The following is a 19631-nucleotide window of genomic DNA, read 5'->3' as shown; positions in this document are numbered from 1 at the left end:
GCAAAGTACTTCATATCTATTATTTCATTTGTTCTTTGAAATAACCCTAGGAACTAGGTGCTATTATTATCCCTTAGCATAGTTCCTGGCACACAGTAAACACTTAATAAATCCATCCATCCATCTATCCATCCACCCACCTTCCTCTCTTCCTGTCTCTCTCTCTCCTCTTTTTCTTTCCTCCTTACTTTCCTTTCATTTTCTTTTTCTTTCTCTTCCTTCCTTCCTTCCTTCCTTCCTTCCTTCCTTCCTTCCTTCCTTCCTTCCTTCCTTCCTTCCTTCCTTTCTTTTTCTTTCTTTCTTTCTTTCTTTCTTTCTTTCTTTCTTTCTTTCTTTCTTTCTTTCTTTCTTTCTTTCTTTCTTTCTTTCTTTCTTTCTTTCTTTCTTTCTTTCTTTCTTTCTTTCTTTCTTTCTTTCTTTCTTTCTTTCTTTCTTTCTTTCTTTCTTTCTTTCTTTCTTTCTTCCTTTCCTTCCTTTCTTTCTTTCTTTCCTTCCTTTCCTTCCTTCCTCCCTTCCTTTCCTCTCTCTCCCTCTTTCTTTCCCTCTTTGTCCTCCCTCCCTATTTCAACTCTTTCCTCCTTTTCTTTTCTTCCTTCCTTCCCCATTTTAAAGATGAGGAAATTGAGGCTGAGAACAATTATGACCTGCCCAGGGTCAAAACAGTTAGAAAAAGCCTAAGGCAGGACTTGAGCTCATAACTTCCTGACTCTAAGCCCAATGTTTTCCCCTTCTAGCTGACTCAGAATTTTCACGCCTGAGTTAAAAAAAAAAAAAAGGAAGGGCCCTAGGTTGTCTCTATGTCCGAGAAGAAGTAGACTTCAGATCTATGCTCCTTGGTGTCCCTGCCTCTTCTCTCCATCCCCCACTTTGTTTGGTCCCTCACTTTCTTGGCTCATACATCTTCCTCTGCCTTGCTGTCTTTTCTTGTGCTCTTTGCTCCTGGGTGCTTCTCCTGTGGGGGTTCCAAACCCAGGCACAAAGAGCCTTCCTTTTCAGGGCTGGGGGCTCTTCCCATCACTTTTGTCTTCCTGGATGCTGTGTGAGTTTTACCGGAGCTCTGGGTCCAAGGCTGACGCAGAGTTTTGTCAGTGCATTCTTGTTCTGTGTTTACCTTGTTCTCGAACCATCTGCTCAGCATTATTTTCATCCTCCACGTTTTCCACCCCCCCAAGCTTGGCTCCATCACTGTGTCCTGTGGCTCATACATAATATCTGCAAGTAAGACAATAGCGGACGGACGCAAAGCTGCAATCCTTTGGCAGCTCTCCTCACGATCATGACTTCTTCCTTCCAATCCTTGGGAAGGCATCCGCTCCATCAGCACAGTGGAAAGTCTAGGTGGCTTTGCAGCTCCATGTGGTATGTGCGTAGGTGGGAGGTTTCAATCTTACCTGAAGCCTGCCAAGCTGATAACGCAATAGTCAGCATGGAACAGACTGTACCATTGAGGAGAGGCTAATCGGCAGGAGCGCCTAAGGCTTGGCTCAAGCCAACTGATCCTCCTGGCGTAATCAGCAAGGGACTTTGGAAATCCATTCACATCCTCTTCTGTTGTAAAGGGAACGAGTTTCACAGAGAAGTGGCAGGGGAGGATGTTTTCTCTCCTCATAAAACACCTTCCAGTTTCTTGGAAGAATACAGAGAAGCAGAACGACTCACGATCTCATCTCACTAAGCAAGGAGACCGGGAATCTTGTTGGGTTATGCCTTTCACCTCTGTTTACCTCCTTTTATCCAAGAAGTAATCAGATCCTGGGGGGCTTCAGGGGGCACAGTGGAGAGGACACTGGACTTGGAATCAGGGAGACTCATCTTCCTGAGTTTGTATCTAGCTTCAGATATTTACTAGCTGTGTGATCCTGGGCAAGTCACTTAACCCTATTTACCTTAGCTTCCTCATTTGTCGAATGAACTGGAGAAAGAAATGGCAAACTACTCTGGGATCTTTGCCAAGAAAACCCCATAACAGGGTCATGAAGAGTCAGACATGATTGAATGGCTGAACAACCAAATGCTAGATCTTTGCTATGTAATGGAGATAGCAATACAATAAAGTGACCAATCAAGATCTTACATTCTAATGGAGGAGACAAAAAGGAGATTTAGTGAATCATCTATAATTTTCTCCTTCTCCCGCCCTTCTCCCCTTCTTCCCCTCCTCTATGACCAATAGTCCTAGAAAATTGCTCACTGAACTGAGAGGTTAAGTAACTCATTTATGGTCATGCAACCATAAGTAATGTCAGAGGCAGGACTCAGAAGGTCCAAGGTCTCCATTATACATAGACGTTATTAAAAATCCCAGTTAGAGTTCCCAGTGGATAAGTGATAAAAGGATACGAGCAGTTTTCAAAAGAAGAATATGAAAGACTGTTCCAATGACTAATGATAAGAAAAGTGCAAGTTTAAACAAATCTGAGGTTTCACTTCACTCTTAGCAAACTGGCAGAGATGACAAAAGACAGAAATAGTCAGTGTTGGAGGGGCTGTGGAAAGTCAGGCACGATAACTTATTTGCTGTTGATGAAGCCGTGATTTGGCCCCAACATTGTGGAAATCAACTTGGAATCATGCAAGAAATGGCACCAGATTGTTCATATCCCTTGACTCAGAGATACCACAACTATGCACCGTCCCAAAGAGGTCTCAGTCAGAAGGAATGGCCCTGTACACCCCAAAGTTGTCATAGCAGCCCTTAATGAGGCAGCAAAAAACTGGGAGCGACGTGGGCATCTATCAATTAGAAATGGAGGAGCAAATTGTGTTACATGAATGTAAAGGAATATTATTGCACTGTAGGAACTGAGGGATAAGAAGAATCTGGGAGAAAATGGGAAGATTTGTAGGACTAGGGTGAAATATGGTAAACAAAGAGAAGAATATAGCCAATGAATATAATGAAATCAATAAAGAATAGGAGAGTGGTACTGAATACAGGTATAAGAAGCCACCTATGTGGCCCAATAGGGCCAAATTGCTTTTCATTGTTACAAGGGAGGGATCACTGTGAGTGTAGGGGATGGTCTACTTGGAAATCCCAGAAATGAACAAATAAAAGCCAAGAAGAAAACTTCCTTTTGAAATGTAGGTCAAGGAGCATGCCATCCCCCTCCAGAGAGAAAGCACAAAGGAGTTGTATAGCTAGTGTTCTGTTCCCATGGATGGGTTTTTTCCAACTGTATTACTTTATGCCATTCTTTTCTTGTGATCCTCTCCTGAAGAGAACACATCTGGCTTCAGGAGCCATGAACACAGAGGATAAAATTTCTGGCTAGAGTGCAGACTATTCCTTTTATACTGTATCATTTGTGGCCATGCCTTTGACTTGATTTCAGTTCCATGTCAGAAATACTGTTTACTACACTCTAAAGACTCTTTCCAGATTAAGATTCTGAGTTGCTCAATTACATAGCTGTTCCAGGAATTCTTAGTCCTGAGCTGAAGGATCTAACTTTATCCTAAATGCAGTGAAGAAAGGAAGTCGGCAGAGAGAAAGATAAAGGGCCAAGGACAGGAAGGAAGCAGAAAGGAAGGGGCTCAGGAAGAAAGGAAGGCAGGCACTAGTATTCTGGAGTGCTATTTCCTTAGTCAGTGGCTTTTCCATGTCCACAAAGAATGACAAAATAGTAAAATCAAATACGCAATTTAATTCAAACCCTTCCTATTATAGAAGAGGAAAGGGGCCCTTCTAATTTTGGTGTGATAGATGAGTATTGGGTCTGAGTTCAAATCTGATCTTCTACACTTACTAGCTGTGTGATCCTGTGCAAGTCACTTCACCCTGTTGGCCTCAGTTTTCTCACCTGTAAAATGAGCTGGAGAAGATGGTAAACCACTCCAGTATCATTGCCAAGAAAACCTCGAATGGGGTCACAAAGAGTTAGAGATGACTGAAATGACCAAACAACAACAACAATCCAAATAAATATAACTCCATCTTCTCAGGTCCACAGTATCATCAGTTTGGCAGGCTGTTAATTAGGTTTGCTCACCCAGCACTCTATTAGTGACGCTTTGACTCTGTAACACCAATGTTTGGCCCTGGGCTCCACCATGAGGTCAGGGGATTTATTTGCATGACTTGCTCAAGCATTTCCATGTTGGCTCCATCCAGAGATACTTCTTGGTGTAGGACACTCTCAATTGCTTCATTCAAGAGCCATACTTCTATTGAACAGAACTCATCTCTAGGTTGGGTTACCAATGGGACACTGGCAAAGTTCCCAGTCACCTGGAGTCAAGTGTTGTCCATCTTCCCTCCACAGCAACTCTTACTTCCCATCCCCTTCACTAAGCTTTCATGGTGAGCTTAGAGTGGACCACTCTAGGTCCCAGCTTCCTAGTATTGGAAGTTTAGAGCTAGAAGAGTCCTCGGAGGCCATCTAATATGAACCCTTCATTTTACAGAGGAGGAAACTGAGGTCCAAAGATATTAAATGACTTATCCAAAGCCACATATGGAAGAAGTGGTTTATAATCTCACTGACACTTATCCTGGCTATTCCCCCGATAGGCTACTAATAGGAATCTTGATTCTCAGCCTCTCCCCTGACCCTTACCCTAACTTCAACATAGCTAATAAAATAATATTTCTAAAGTATAAGTCTGATCTTGCCATTCTGCTGCTCAAAAACCTCACCTTCCATTCTAGGGGCAGCAGAGCGGTAAGGGGTAGGCAATCGGGGTTAAGTAACTTGCCCAGAGTCACTCAGCTTTGAAGTGTCTGTGGTCAGACTTGAACCTGGGACCTTCTATCTCTAGGCAGAGCTCTCTTTCCATTGAGCCAGCTAGTTGCCCCCATCACCTTTTGTTTTCTAAAAGGACCAATGACACCGTGGCGGTGATGTCTTGACTTGTACATGAATTGTATTTAAGTGAGGCAGAGTTGCACAGAGTCATCAGCCTCACTCTCTTCCAGAGTCATCAAAGGCCAATGGCAGAGTGGCTGGTGATGGCCCAGGATGCAGTGGATGACCTTGGCAACTCTGATGTCTCACCAAGCTTTAAGCACTCCAGAACACCCACTTCAGTTACCTTCATGACCACTGGAATAGATTGTTCTTATCCATCCATTCATCCAGGAGAAGTTTTCGTATGCCTGCGGTAGACACCCCCCAATCTATCGTTGGGTTTGAGGTCTGTTGGTGGCCCTCAACTTGGTTTAGCCCATTTGCTGAGATGGTTTTGCCTGGATGTAGCTACTGAACGTGCTGTGGTTTCTTAGGGTCATGGGTGAGAGTTGGGTGAAGGTAGACACCAAAAGTGGATGAGCAGCCCCGAAAAGGGCTCAGCAAGCCTTCCCACCAGAGGGGCTAGTCCTCCTGGAACATCCCATGCACCTATCAAAATGCAAAAGCTTGAAGTAGTGGGGTGTGTTCGAGTGCAGGGCTTGGAGTCAACAGATCCCCAAAGGGGGCTCTCTTCCTACCTCTGCCATTAGCTAATGACCATTAGGCATTGCTCTCCCCCTACATGTGGAGGAAGGCTAACAACTCCTGCCCTTTCTGTTTTTCAGGGTTGTCAGCCTTAGATGAGGCTACGGATGGCAAGCACTTTAGAGAGCTCCTGCCGTTTATGAATTCAGGAGATTCGTACGAATCTATTTTAGCTCTTAAATGGGAATGGGTTTATCAGAGCCATTCCACCCAGACAGCTCCGGCACTTGAGCTAGTTTGGAAGAAGTGCAGAGCCTGAGCCCAGACAGAGCAGGGGAGTCAGGCCTGGTCAGCGGTGGGAATATGGCGGAAGGCGGTGGCACAAGGGCCCAAAGGCCTGGGAGCTGGGAGGAAAGTGACAACAGTAACAATAATAAATAACTGATATTTGTGTTGGGCTTTAAGGTTTACAAAGTGCTTTGCCTACATTATCTCATTTGAAGTGGTGCTGAAGGGGAAGGTGAGAGCATGCCAAAGACACACTTGGCTCCGGGCCCAGTTGGCTGAGGGTGAGGCTGTCCCGCCTCTCTCTGGCCACCTCCCTGTGAAAAGCATGTACCCCAGCCTCTGTCCAGGAAGTGTGGGGTTTGGGGCCCGGGGAGCTATGTTTCCTCATTTGGAACCACAATCACAAAACTCTAACCACTTTTTGGCAATTGGATTTGAGCAGGGAAGGCCCTTGCCCCAGGGAGCTTTGGGGAGAAAATCTTAGAGCTCTTTCCTCAGTCCTCCTTTCCACTTTGCTTTCCCAGAATTTCCCTTCCACTTTTGGGGGGAAGCTCCCCCAGGATCCCTTCTCTCTTACAGCATCTCTTTTGAAAGCTGTGCCCTCCCTAGTCACCACCCAGAACTGATCTCCCCAAGGGAAGCCTTCTAGAGACTGCCAGCAGAGGCACTTTACCCAAGTAAAATATTTAAAAAGATAAGATAAGAAACATAAGAAGCTTTCTTAGGGAAGCTATCAGAGCTAACCCATTTATATAAGCACTTCAAGTAGATTAGGTTGGGGAGCACCCCCCTCCCTTGGCAAAGGCCATCTACTGAGAATCTGCCCCCAGCAGATCTCTCTTCCCAAGGGAAGAGTCATCTAAGGAGAGAGGACTTCTGGTCGTCTCTCCAGATGTAAACCTCTAAAGGAGAGCCTCCTTCTGAGCAGGCTAGCAGGGGGTGATCTGATGGGCCACAGAAAGACCTATTCTCAGAGTCACCCTCTCTTAGTCTAGAAGGGCCCTCAAAGGCCAAACAGGCCAACGACTCACCTGACAGATCGGGAAACTAAGGTCCAGGGCTGGAAAATGGTGGTTCTGAGGCTGGAGGCTCAGAGAAGATCAGAGCCTTCAGATGTCTAAACTCCTCACTCTATGGAGGAGGCACCTGAGGCCCCAAGAAGTTGAACAGCGATTTACCCAAAGCCACATAGGTCATAAGAAATGGGGCAGGATATACTAGAGAGGACACTGAACTTGACCTCAGGAAGACCTGAATTTAAGCCAAATTCAAACACTTTGGAATTGCATGACTCTGGGTAAACCACATCATCTTTTGTAGCTCTCTAGTGTTTTCTCATCTATAGGGCAGCTAGGTGGTGCCATCTGCTGAGCCTGGAGTCAGAAGACCCAAGTTCAAATCTGGCCTCAGACCCTTGATAGCTATGAGACCCTGGGCAAGTCATTTAACCTCTTTGGCCTCACTTCCTCATATGTAAAATGACCTGGAGAAGGAAATGGCAACCACTGTAGTATCTTTGCCAAGAAAAGCCAGGAGAATTGGACACAACTGAACAATACAGCAATAATTTCTCATCTGTAAAAAAGAAGGGGGTAGGACTCAGGACCCTTTAAGCTCTAAATCTATGGTTTTAAAATCATATGGCCCCTGTTTTCTCTATGCAAAGCTAGTGCTTTTCTCACTGTACAATTTAGCCACTGAGTTCGGGTCACTTGGATGGCAGCTTGGGTGAGAGAGATGATGGGCCCCAGTGGACCGATGGATGAGGCAATGATCTCCCAAGTCAGGATTATGTATTTCTCTTTCATTTGGGCCAACATATTCTTTTCCCTACCCCCATCCCCATGCCCAGCCCTTTTAATATAATTGATGTTCAATAAATATTCATTGAATGAATGAATGAATGAATGAATGAACCTACATACAGTCATCCGACTCACCTCATTCAATATCAGTGGAAACAGTATATCATCACTGAAGTCAGACAACCCAGGACCTGGGCTGAAAACCCATTTCCATATGTGTACTATGAGACCTTGGGTTATTCATGTAACTTCCTTAGACCTCCTTTTCCTCATCTAAAAAATGAAGGGGTTGATTGTAACCAAGGAATAATGTTCTAAATTGACTAAATAAAAACCGAAGGGGTTGGACTAGCACAGTGCCTGACACACAGTAGGTGCTTCAACAAGTGATCATTGATTGATAGATGGCTCCTGCAGTCCCTCCAAGCTCAGTATCTATGGCCATAAGATCCAGAAAGAATAGTGAATTTAGTGAGGACATTTGGATGACCTTATGTTGGAGGGGGCTTTGCCAAATGCTTTCTGATAAGAGTAAAAGCCTCCACCCTGGAAGGTTTTCTACACTTTGGGCCCTTTGTATCACATTCATCTTGGCCTGGGGAATCGGATCCGGTCCACAGAGAAAATTCCTTTCTGAAAAACTGGGTTGTGGTTCTGATCTACCCCTCCAGAACATTTCCGAGGCCTGGGGATGATGTTAGCTGGTTGGCTGGGTTCCAGCGTGTCTGAATATTCCTTCTGCCTTTAATCAATGCCGGGAAAGGCTCTGGGCTGGCTTGCATTTCTCATGATTTCTGTTTTCATTCCTCATTAATCTCAGTGGGGCTGATTACATGTGGCTAGCTAGATTGTCCATGATCTGGGTCCTGGGTTAGCCAAAAAAGAGACTCGGTGTTCCTTTTGTGTTGCTCTGAAATCCCACCCATTCACAGACCTCTCCAGGATGGGACTCCAATTGAATGGACCCCCACACCTGGACCGGCGGTGAGAGCAGAGGCTCAATCAGTCTGAGCTAACCTGAACGGGATTCCCACCTCTGCCCATTGTTCCCAGACGTGCAGATGGCACAGTGAGACACCTGCTCCGGGCCTCGCCTCCTTCCTCGAGCAGACAAATGTCTGCTAATCAGAAGAGAGGCACATTCAGCGAGTCTCCCTGTCTCCTTTGTATCACGAACCAGGCCTTATTTCAGGACAGATGTCCAGCTGTGTTTTCTCTCTGTCAAGGGCAGCCTTATTTACCAGCCATTCTTCTCCTTGTCAAAAGCTCAGGAATGAACAAGCTAGCTGTGGGTCGCCCTCTTCTGTGGCTTGTTCCCCTGCTATTTGCTGCTAGGAAGGAGGCTTTTAGACTGGCTGCTTCCTTCACAGCACACATTTGTGGGGGACCCCAGGGAAGGTTTAGAGTTTGCAGGGAGGGCAGTTTCAAAATTACACAGTATTCAAGAGACAAGATACTCCACCGACCCCATTGTCAGGGATGCCAAAGGAATCCTCGCTTCCTTTACTCAAGTTCTGGGCTCAAGGTTGGTGTGTGTGTGTGTGGTGTGTGTGTGTGTGTGTGAGAGAGAGAGAGAGAGAGAGAGAGAGAGAGAGAGAGAGAGAGAGACAGCGAGAGAGACAGCGAGAGACAGAGAGACAGAGAGAGAGACAGAGAGACACGGAAAGAGAGAGACAGAGAGAGAGATAGAGAGACAGAGACAGAGACAGAGAGAGAGAGACAGAGACAGAGAGAGAGACAGAGAGACACGGAAAGAGAGAGAGAGACAGAGACAGAGACAGAGACAGAGAGACAGAGAGAGAGAGAGACACAGAGAGACACGGAGAGAGACACAGAGAGAGACAAAGAGAGACACAGAGAGAGACAGAGAGACAGAGAGAGAGACACAGAGACACCGAGAGAGACAGAGAGAGAGAGAGATAGAGAGAGAGAGAGAGAGAGAGAGAGAGAGAGAGAGAGAGAGAGAGAGAGAGAGAGAGAGAGAGAGGAGAGAGAGGAGAGAGAGGAGGGAGAGAAAGAGAGAGAGAGAGAGGGAAGGAGAGACAGAGAGAGACAGAGAGATAGAGAGAGACAGAGAGAGAGACACACAGACGAGAGAGACAGAGAGAGAGAGACAGAGAGAGAGAGAGAGAGAGAGAGAGAGAGAGAGAGAGAGAGGAGAGAGAGAGAGGGAGAGAAAGAGAGAGAGAAAGGAGGGAGAGGGAGAGAGAGAGAGGGAGAGGGAGAGGGGAGACATTTAAAATTCTTGTTTTCTTAAGGTGAATGGAATTGGGTTCCCCAGTCTGGGTTTTCTGAAGAAACGTGAATATTGGCAGCAAGATAAATATTTGCTTTGATTTGTTTAAAGCAAAAAATCCAAAGATTTTTAAACTCAAACATTAAAACTTTTTAGGGTAACAGCATTAAAATATAAGCAACAAAAATATTCTTGTTTACTTATGTAGAAAAAGCCAATCCTTATTTGATTCCTACTTCCCAAGAAAGGCTGATCATATGCTTTTTCATGGTCATAATTCCCTTTATGATAACTCTTTAAGGTTTATAAAGCATTCCCAACAGCCCTCCAAGACAGGTAATGAAAGGATTTTTAGATCTTTATTGATATAGGTGATGGAGAATGAGGCCCATAGTGGGGGAAAGTCTCACCTGAAGTTATACAGGAAGATAATTCACATTTATTGTTCTCCATTTATTTACTATCTATTTCTTTTCTTTTAAAAAAGTCTTATTGTCAGAAGAAGCTAGGTGGTTTAGTGGATTGAGAGCTGGACCTAGAGATGGGAGGTCTTGAGTTCAATATGACCTCTGATGCTTTCCAGCTCTGTGACCCTGGGCAAGTCACTTAATTCTCTTTGCTTAGCTCTTACCACTCTCTTGCCTTGGAATAAATACATAGTTTTGATTCTAAGATAGAAGGTAAGGCTTTTTTTTTTAAGAGCCTCATATAGAGCAACCAGTTCTCTGCTTTCCTAAGGGATCATGCTTCCTACATTTTTATGGGAGCTTCTGAGAAAAGGTTCAATATTGTAATGAGGAAAAGGAGAGCTAGGAAAGAGTTGTGCCTCTTTTCCATTTCATGGGTAGATAGTGCTCTGTGTGGTCAATCCCACACAATTTGGAGAATCTGGGCAATTATGAGATGCTAGTCACATGCTCTGAGTCCCCAAATCACATTTAGAAATGACAGAATAAGCAGACATTGCCTAAAGCAGGAGCTCTTAACCTGGAGTCCATGAACTTTTTTTTACTTGAAAAAGCCTTCCCTTCTGTCTTAGAATAAATACTAAATATGGGTTCCAAGCCAGAAGAGTGGTAAAGGCTAGGCAAATGGTGCTAAGTGACTTGCTTAGGGTCACCCAGTTAGGAAGTATCCAAGACCAGATTTGAATCCAGGATTTCCCATTTCTAGGCCTGGCTCTATCCACTGAGTCACCTATCCTGTAACCTTATTTTTAAACATATCGTGATGACTATATTTCAACATAATTGTTTTTCTTTGTAATTCTGTGAATATTATTTTGTGCACTTAAAACATGCTTCTGAGAAGGGGATCAGTAAACTTCACCAGTTTGCCCAAGAGGCCCAGAGCACACAAAAGGTTAAGAATCCTGGTCTTAGAGCCTGGGTGTCTCTTGACCAATGGTTTTTTCTGAAATTCTGTTGGCAATAGTTTTGTGACCTCCTCGTGGGCGTTTTTCCCAAGTCGTACTGGGAAATTTTCAGGTTTCTCTTAAAGCTTTAGGCTTTCTGGCATAGGCACTCATGTGGCCTAGGGTTAAAACAAACAACTTACAACCCAAAGAGTTCCACTAAAGCAGAGCTTGGAGCTCAGAGCCAAGCAAGTCACTTCATTTGTCCAATCTATTTTTACACAACATTTTATAGACTTCCCACAAGAGCGCTAAACAACAGCATCCCTATTTCTAGAGAACCAGAAGGGTGAAGGGGTCTGACTGCTGGGTGTCTCCCCACGTCCAACCTCATCCAGCAGGCTGAGGGCTGGATGCTGGGGATATGAGGACAAAACCAAAAAAGCAGCCCAGGCAGGCCTCAAGGAACTTGGGTTCTGGGCTCCAGAATCTTCCCCCAGGAGCTGTGAAGGCAGAAACCCCTGATGAAATTCACACCTTTGGTACCAGGCAGGCCAAACTTTTAAAATACGCCAAGAGAGACATGTCCTTCTGTAAGCAAACCAAGCCCACCCACCTTATACATAGCCCTTCGGAGACGGCCTAGGCTAAGCAGCCTGGCTGGTGCACATTAGCAGGGACCACCAGGTGCAGGGATGGAACAGGTGGGATAATGAGGATTGTCAGGAGGCCAGTCATTGTCTGGAAGGAAATACAGTACTTCCCCAAATAGAAACACCTGTTAGCAGGCTCTTGCTAAATGAGAGAAACTCCTCATTAAGTAGAAAGAACCAACCTCCAGCTGAGTGACAGGGATAGCAGAAAGCCCACTGTACCTGCCTCGTAGCATCTTCTTCTTCGAATTACCCTTTTTCTCAGAATATCGGGTGCCATCTCGCTTTTGGTCTTCATTCTATAAGTAGAAAGGAGTGAGGATAGAGGATGAAGGCAGAAAACAAAGCTTACTATTTAGAGGAGCTGGATACCAAAGCAGATTGAAATCAGAATCTTTTGCATTCTTAAATGAAAATAACTTTCAAGAAATTGGGTGGCTTTGAACATTGTATTGGTTCTGCCCTTGTTTGCATCCCTAGTTGTAGTCCATTATACAACCCAGAATGCTGCCTTGTGCCACTTCTGCCCTCCCCCAGACTTCCTCCTACAAGGAAGCATCGCAGTCAGACCTGGCTGAGGGGCCAGCTGCCAGGACAACAGCTACAGATACATAAGCAGCTCCCCCCCCCCTCTGCCAAATGCTGCTCTCACTTCCTGGAAAGCAGCACCCTCTCAGGGGCCCTACCCATCTTCTCAGCGAAAGAGGGTGAGACAAAGCATTGAGCTGGGAACCTAGAAGGAGGAGTCCCCCAGGCGTCTGCCCAGGATGGAGGACCAGAACTGAATGGAGCCATCAGGTGGAGATGACTCACCATCAGCCCCTCCTTGGACAATTCTTCTCTTCCTTCCCTTCTCCATCTCAAGCTCCGTTTCTGACTACTGGCTGCTCAGAGGGCTCGACTTAAAAAGGCTTCCCCCTTGTCCCTCCAACACCCTCTCCAGAGCATCTCCCCCCCCACCCCCAGCACATCTCCCTAGCCCTGGGTACTGGCTGTCTTCCAGGTCTTGATTCTCCCTTCCTGCCTCTTGGAGAAGCCTTTATTTCCTCCAAAGCTCTACCTTCTACATCAAGACTTCCCTGATCCTTTCTTGATAGTTCTCCAATGATCATTTTGGACTTTGTCTGTGGGGTCACCTAGAGTCAGACCCAACTGAACAACTCACCACCACCACCAAATCTTGCAGTGTCCCTAGATTACAATTTCTTGATGACTGTGTAGGGGTGGTCCAGCAAGAGCTGATTCAGATGTATGCCTGAGACTAGGAACTAGACTTTGGAGATTCTGTGATCTCTGCTGACCAAGTACCTCCTAGCTGAGAGTGAGGGTGATCGGGCTACAGGGTTACAGGATAGGAAGGCCAATATGGAATGAAGGCTTTTACCTTGTTGGTTATGAATGTCATGGGATGGTATTCTGGGGGAGGAGCGGCAAGACGGACATTAGGAAACAAAGCGTAGCCACGATCAACTTGCTGATAATGTGGAGAATAGAAATTCGGGTTCACCGGGTTTGAGATCAGATGAGGGTCTTCTAGGAAGAAGAAAGAAACAGTTTCTAAGAATGAGTCCCAAAAGTCAGAAGGAGTATTTCAGATGAGTGAAGATGTCTTCTTTCTGCAAGCTGATGTCTGTTGCCAAGGCGACGTGCTGGAAGAGGACCTAACCATGTACTACCAACTGGTGTATAACCTTGTCAGCCTGAAGAATTATGAAGCTCTGTGTGTGTGTGTGTGTGTGTGTGTGTGTGTGTGTGTGTGTGAAGAGAGAGAGAGAGAGAGAGAGAGAGAGAGAGAGAGAGAGAGAGAGAGAGAGAGAGAGAGTATACGCATGTGAGTATGTGTAAGACTGATTTTGAGACTATCTGGTTGGGCCAAACTACCCCTTACAGTTGAGCATCCTGGGACCCTTGTGAAAAAACTAGTGGCAACTAAGTGACTCAGTGGATAAAGTGCCAGGCCTAGAGCTGAGACAACCTGGGTTCAAATCTGGCTTCAGACACTTCCTAGTTGTGTGATCCTGGGTGAGTCATTTAACCCCTATTGCTTAGCCCTTAGCACTCTTCTGCCTTATAACCAATACTTAGTAGTTATTCTAAGACAGAAGGTGAGGGTTTAGAGAAAAGAAGAAAAAACTATGAAGAGAAGAATTCACATATGAAAGGCAGATCCATATTTCAATCAATAAATGTTTGTTAAATGATTATTATATTCTGAGAACTATGTTAAGCACCAGAGATATAGAGAAAAAGCAAAAATACTCCCTGTCCTCAAGGAATTTATATTCTAATGGAATACATATATGAATCACATAGATATATACATACATAAATATCACATATATTTGATAATGATTCATATATGAACTGAAGCACACAAGATAGACAGTAAAAGGAAGATAAAGAGCCGTTGTGGCCCAATTACCAAAAGGATTAGATTATCAGGTATAGATATATCTCTAAATTATTGGGGTTAAGATAGTACCCCCAAGATCTGGAAAATCCATGTAAAATTTTTTTGGCCCTCCCTTTGTACCAGAGAAGAAAGTCTGAAATGTTTTACTTAAGAGAAATCATGTATAGAGCATAGATCTGAAGTCTACTTCTTCTAGGACATAGAGACAACCTAAGTCTCTTCCTTTTTTTTTTAACTTGGGCCTGAAAATTCTAAGTCAGCTAGAAGGGGAAAACATTGGGCTCAGAGTCAGGAAGTTGTGAGCTCAAGTCCCTGCCTTAGACTTTTACTAACTGTTTTGACCCTGGGCAGGTCATAATTGTTCTCAGCCTCAATTTCCTCATCTTTAAAATGGGGAAGGAAGAAAGAAAAGAAAAGGAGGAAAAGAAAGGAGGAAAGAGTTGAAATAGGGAGGGAGGAGAAAGAAAGAAAGAGGGAAAGAAGGAAGGAAGGAAGTTATGAAGGAAGGAAAAGAAAGGAGGGAAGAGTTGAAATAGTATCTTATGCTGACTTATGGGAGATATATTGAAAGCGAGATGGAGAAAGTCATGTTGTAGAAGGGATACCTGTAGTTTCTTTCAAGGTTTACTTTAGTAAGACAGAAAACTACAACAGAATATGTTTTGGGGCTCCCTGCCCCCAAATATCTTTTCCACTGCCTGTCAAGATGCCCACAATTCCACCATTAGAGATTTATGTCTCTAAGACATGAGAGATCTGAACAACCTTCTCCTTGTCTCTTCCTTCTCAGGTACAGGATTCCTTCTGGGTGGTCATAAAGGGGGCTGTGGCTGTTGCTTGGCATTTCTCTTTTCATTACTAAAACCCTGAGAAATCCCCTCTTTGTTGAACTGTTTCAAGTTCTAAGTGGCTATATGTGAAGGGTGGGCAGCCTTGCAGAAAAAAGTTATATACAGGAAGTGTCAAAGATGAGACCGAACCCAAGTCTTCCATCTCCAAGCTCAGTCCCTCTGTCCTCAATAACATACTTGTTTCTCTATAGGGAATCCCCATGACCTCAGTAAGGACTGTTGGGTACCAGCTGAGAGCAAGGTTTTTACCAAGATGACCTCCACAATGGGAGGTAACAGACAGAAGGGAAAGAAAGGGCTTTTGAAGGGAGAAAAATACTGAAAAGATAGGTGGGAAGGTTTAAAAGAAACTATAATTTTCAGAGAGCCAGCCTTAGTATTGTGTGTAGTGGGACAGGTCAAGAACAGTTTTCAGGTGATAGCCAAGGGTTTTCTAAGGCAATGAATAACACCATTATTCTGAGTTGGCCTACTAGAGAAGGGAATGCCTCTGTACTTTAAGATGGAGACCAATAGAAACCCATGGCCTCTTTCCTCCAGCCATGAGCACAGCTGAATTTTTAAAATAGTAAACAATGATGGTAACACAAACCTTAATTACAATGAACATTGATTTAGGAAGCACCGCCAAAACAATCTGAATTTTCATTAGCACACTTATTCCAGTATGGTCAAATCTTGGGAAGGCTTAATGAGCCCCATTCAAACTTCAGGAGCAAAGGGTGAGAAGAGGAAGAGAACACTGGGTCATTCCTTAATTTTAGTCTGTCAACACTAGCAAGAGAATGACCAGGGCAACATTTACCAAAGTGAAATCTACTTTTATTATAGGCCTACTAATACAGTTTTGGTTCTAGGCAGGGTAATTTCTGCCTAGAAAATTCTTCTTTCCTATATCAAGGAAGGGGTGAAAAGAGAAAAAAAAATCCTATAGTCATTCTTCCTCCCCTTTAATCCATTCTGCACACCATAGGCAGACCAATCTCCCTAAAATACTACCTTCATCATAACAACCTTCTGCTTGAAAATATTAAAATATTCATTGCCTTCTGTCATAATAACTTAAAACTCTTTGCTTAGTTTCTAAGGCCTCCCAGAATCTGGTGCCATACTTTCTCTCCAAACTTCTCACTATTTCACAATACAAATGAACCCTACTTAGTTATAGTAAGTCAATAGTTCCCCTTTAGTGATACATGAGCCCCCTTTGGAGTTCTGACAATGGAAGAAAGATTTCACAATAAAAAAATATTTAATGGCACATTAAACAGAAAATAATTGCTCAATTATGTTACAAATATATTTTATCTCTGTGACAACAAGCATGCAAATATTTAAAGCATTATAGGTTTTTATCTTTAAGAGCAATTTGAAACTGTCATGATCATGTGCTCAATGATTTAAATATTCATATTGCAATTACATCCAAACTCTGACTGCTTCTTAGCAGTGTTTCTTACATTTTCTCAAACTGTCATCAAACTGTTTCAAACCACTGTGAGAGTTCAACATTTTAGCACATAATGATTCTCATGGATATATATCCTCATTTGCATTCTGCTGTACTTTACCAGACTTTCTCCCTTGTTCCTCTCAATACTTTATCAGTTATGCAATCATGTGATCAAAATGCACTGTTTGGAAATAATGATCATTCAATATATTCATTACAAGCCATCTTGAAACTATCACAGACCAACACAAATATTCTGTAGAAACAAATCTTATATTGTCTTTCACTGAAGTTTAAACTTAAATTTTCCTTATGTCATTATTCTTCTATCTAATGAACTGGTTGGCAACTATCAAATGAACTGGTGTGGCAACACTGGTCAGTCATTCAGTAAGAAAATAAATATTTTTATGTTATTACTGGATGTTCATTTTTATCATAGCTAAAAACTAAAAAATTCATTCCTCTCAGGAGGGGAACTCATAAAAGTCTCCCATTTTCTATTCCATATTTGTAGGAGCAAGCATTTTCACTTTATTCTTCATTTTAAATCAAAATACAGGAATAAACTCAATGCAGAACCAGATTTAGGACTATATTTGTCTGGTGTAGAGCCAACTATTGCAAACCTTTGTTAAAAAAAGTCCAACACTGAAATTAAATTTACTTGTAATTATCATATTATGTCAAACATCTTCCAAATTGTAACTTCTTTCACCAAAAATGCTACTTATAGTAAATAAAATTTGTAAATAAAATCTTATATTGGTAATTATGACTATAAATTTTATTTTGGAGTTTTATTTTTATATCATTTATGGTTATTTCAAGCACTTAATGAATCAATCTTAAAGATTATTATGAGCTGTCTGCTCAGTTACCTTTGAGAGTCATAACACTTGGTTGTTGGTGGTGGCGGTGGTGGTAGTGTTGTTGAAAGGAGTTTAAGGAACAAAAAACATGGAGAATACTGTGGTAGGCTGATTATTGTCACCATCTCCTATACACACCATGCTCATTCTCACCTCTGTGCCTTGACTTGTGCTCTTCTCTGAACCAGATTGCCCTTTCTTTCTCTCTCTGTCTGTCCATATCTTATTCACCCTTCCAAAGTCTACCTCAAGCTCTACTTGTACCAATAGTCATTATCTAGTCATGGTCCAGATCTGTGATTTCAGTGTTTTAGGGAACTTCAAATGACGAAGCTCCTTTTACCAATGCAGCTCAGTATCTGTCCTGTGATTTCTGGTCCTAGAGAGTTATCTTGGACTCTGCAAGGTTCAGCCATTTGCCCAAGGTCACAGAGCCAGTATGTGTCAGAATCTGGATTTGTGGATCAGTGGAGAGAGTGCTGGGAGTCAGAAAGACCTGAGTTCAAATTTTACCTTAGACACTTCTTAGCTGTGTTACCCTAGGCAAGTCACTTGACCTTTTAACCTCAGTTTCCTTATCTGTAAAATGAGCTGGAGAAAGAAATGTCAAACTGCTCCAGCATCTTTGCCAAGAAAACTTCAGATGGGGTGGTGAAGAGCTGGACACAACTGAAAACAACTGAGCAACAACAACCACCAAATTGGACTTGAACCCAAGTCTCCAACTTTGAGGCCAACACTCCATTCACTACTCCAGATCGCTTCTTTGACTTCATCTTAGAATCATGAATTGTAGATTTAGAAGGGATTTCAAAAAGCATCTAATCTAATTTCTCATATGAAATCCAATCAAAGAATAAGAATTTAAGCATCTACTATATTCTCAGACATTAGCTCTGTGACCGTGGGCAAGTCTCTTAACTATGTTTGCCTCAGTTTGAAATGATCATGGGATAACTTGTCTGAAATGTCAACCAGAGCAAACTGAGACTGGATATGCATACATACACACACATACATACATATACATGCATAAATACATATATATATATGGCCTCATGCTGTGTGAGAGAGAGAGAAGAGAAAGAGGAGAGAGAGAGAGGAAGAGATTGGAAGAGAATGAGAGAGACAGAGAGGAAGGGAAGGAAGGGAGAGAGAGAAAGACAGACAGAGAGAGACAGAGAGAGAGACAGAGAGAGAGAGAGAGGGAGAGAGAGAGAGAGAGAAGGAGAGAGAGAGAAAGAGAGAGAGGGAGAGAGAGAGAGGGAGAGAGAGAGGTAGGGAGGGAGACAGACAGAGAGAGACAGAGACAGAGAGAGAGAGAGAGAGAGAGACAGAGAGAGAAGGAGAGAGAGAGAAGAGAGAAAGAAAGAGAGAGAGGGAGAGAGAGAGAGGTAGGTAGGGAGAGAGAGACAGAAGAGAGGAGAGAGAAAGAGAGAGAGGGAGAGAGAGAGGGAGGGAGGGAGAGACAGAGAGAGAGACAGAGAGAGACAGAGAGAGACAGAGACAGAGAGAGAGACATAGAGAGACAGAGAGAGAGAGAGAGAGAGAGAGAGAGGGAGGGAGGGAGGGAGAGAGACAGATACTAGATATACCTGGAAGTCATTTGCAGAGAGATGATAATTAAACCCATGGGAACTGATGAAGTTTATGAGACAAAAAGAGAGAGCAGAGAGTATGAGGAAGGAGGAATGAAAGAGACAGAAGCAGGCAGAGAATCCCCAGCCTGAAGATTCTGTGAGAAGGCGTTTCACTATGCCCTGAAGAAGTCCATTCCCACTTTTATACAGTTCTAATCATTCTGAAGCTTTTCCTTCATCATGAACCCAAACCATCTTCTCTTTGGCTTCCACTCATTGTTAGCAGTTCTTCCCTTTGGGGCTAAATGGAGTGATTTGCCTTCCCCTCCCTCCTGCGGGTCCTTCCAAGAGGTGAATCCAGTTATGACGTCCCACCTTGGTCTTTCCTTCCCTAGCCAACCTGAGCCTGGCTCCATCGCCCGACGCTCACCTGGTGGCGTTCTGGGTCCCCTTGCTGTCTGTCGTGACTATCTCTTGGTCACCTGCCAGTTAATCGATATGATTCCAACTATGTACACTAGTAGCTGAAACAGCCTGTGCTCTACTAGGGGCAGAGTGCAGCCAGGCTCTGACCTCTTCGTTCCTGGAAGCTACAATTTTCTTCATGGAAAGGAGATTGCCTTGGGGTTCTTGCTGTCACTGTTGATTCATACTGAGTTTGCAGTTCCTTTGGCTCCCACAGCTGTCAGATGAACTGCTTATGGCCCGTGTTGCCCCATCTTGTGGTTGTGTTCATGGCTTTTTTAAAACG

The 19631-nt window shown here is 43.6% G+C and overlaps 1 protein-coding gene across 8 annotated transcripts in view; it reads right to left on the bottom strand.

Annotated features, from left to right (window-relative positions):
* Nucleotides 1-19631, bottom strand: part of MORN1 (MORN repeat containing 1) — a 262334-nt gene that overhangs the window by 88022 nt on the left and 154681 nt on the right. For 7 of the 8 annotated variants that reach the window (XM_056795982.1, XM_056795980.1, XM_056795981.1 and 4 more), the window contains 2 exons: nucleotides 13096-13244; nucleotides 11934-12010 (listed from right to left, as the gene is read on the bottom strand). In XM_056795982.1, the coding sequence (XP_056651960.1) occupies nucleotides 11934-12010; nucleotides 13096-13244 (226 nt within the window). The remainder of the gene's footprint in view (nucleotides 1-11933; nucleotides 12011-13095; nucleotides 13245-19631) is intronic. The other variant, XM_056795983.1, reaches the window with a different exon arrangement.

The sequence above is a fragment of the Monodelphis domestica genome, chromosome 4 (genome assembly GCF_027887165.1).
Source record: "Monodelphis domestica isolate mMonDom1 chromosome 4, mMonDom1.pri, whole genome shotgun sequence".
NCBI classification, from domain to species: domain Eukaryota; kingdom Metazoa; phylum Chordata; class Mammalia; order Didelphimorphia; family Didelphidae; genus Monodelphis; species Monodelphis domestica.
Note: the sequence above shows the minus strand (reverse complement) of the source record. Positions and strands in the feature narration are given on the sequence as shown.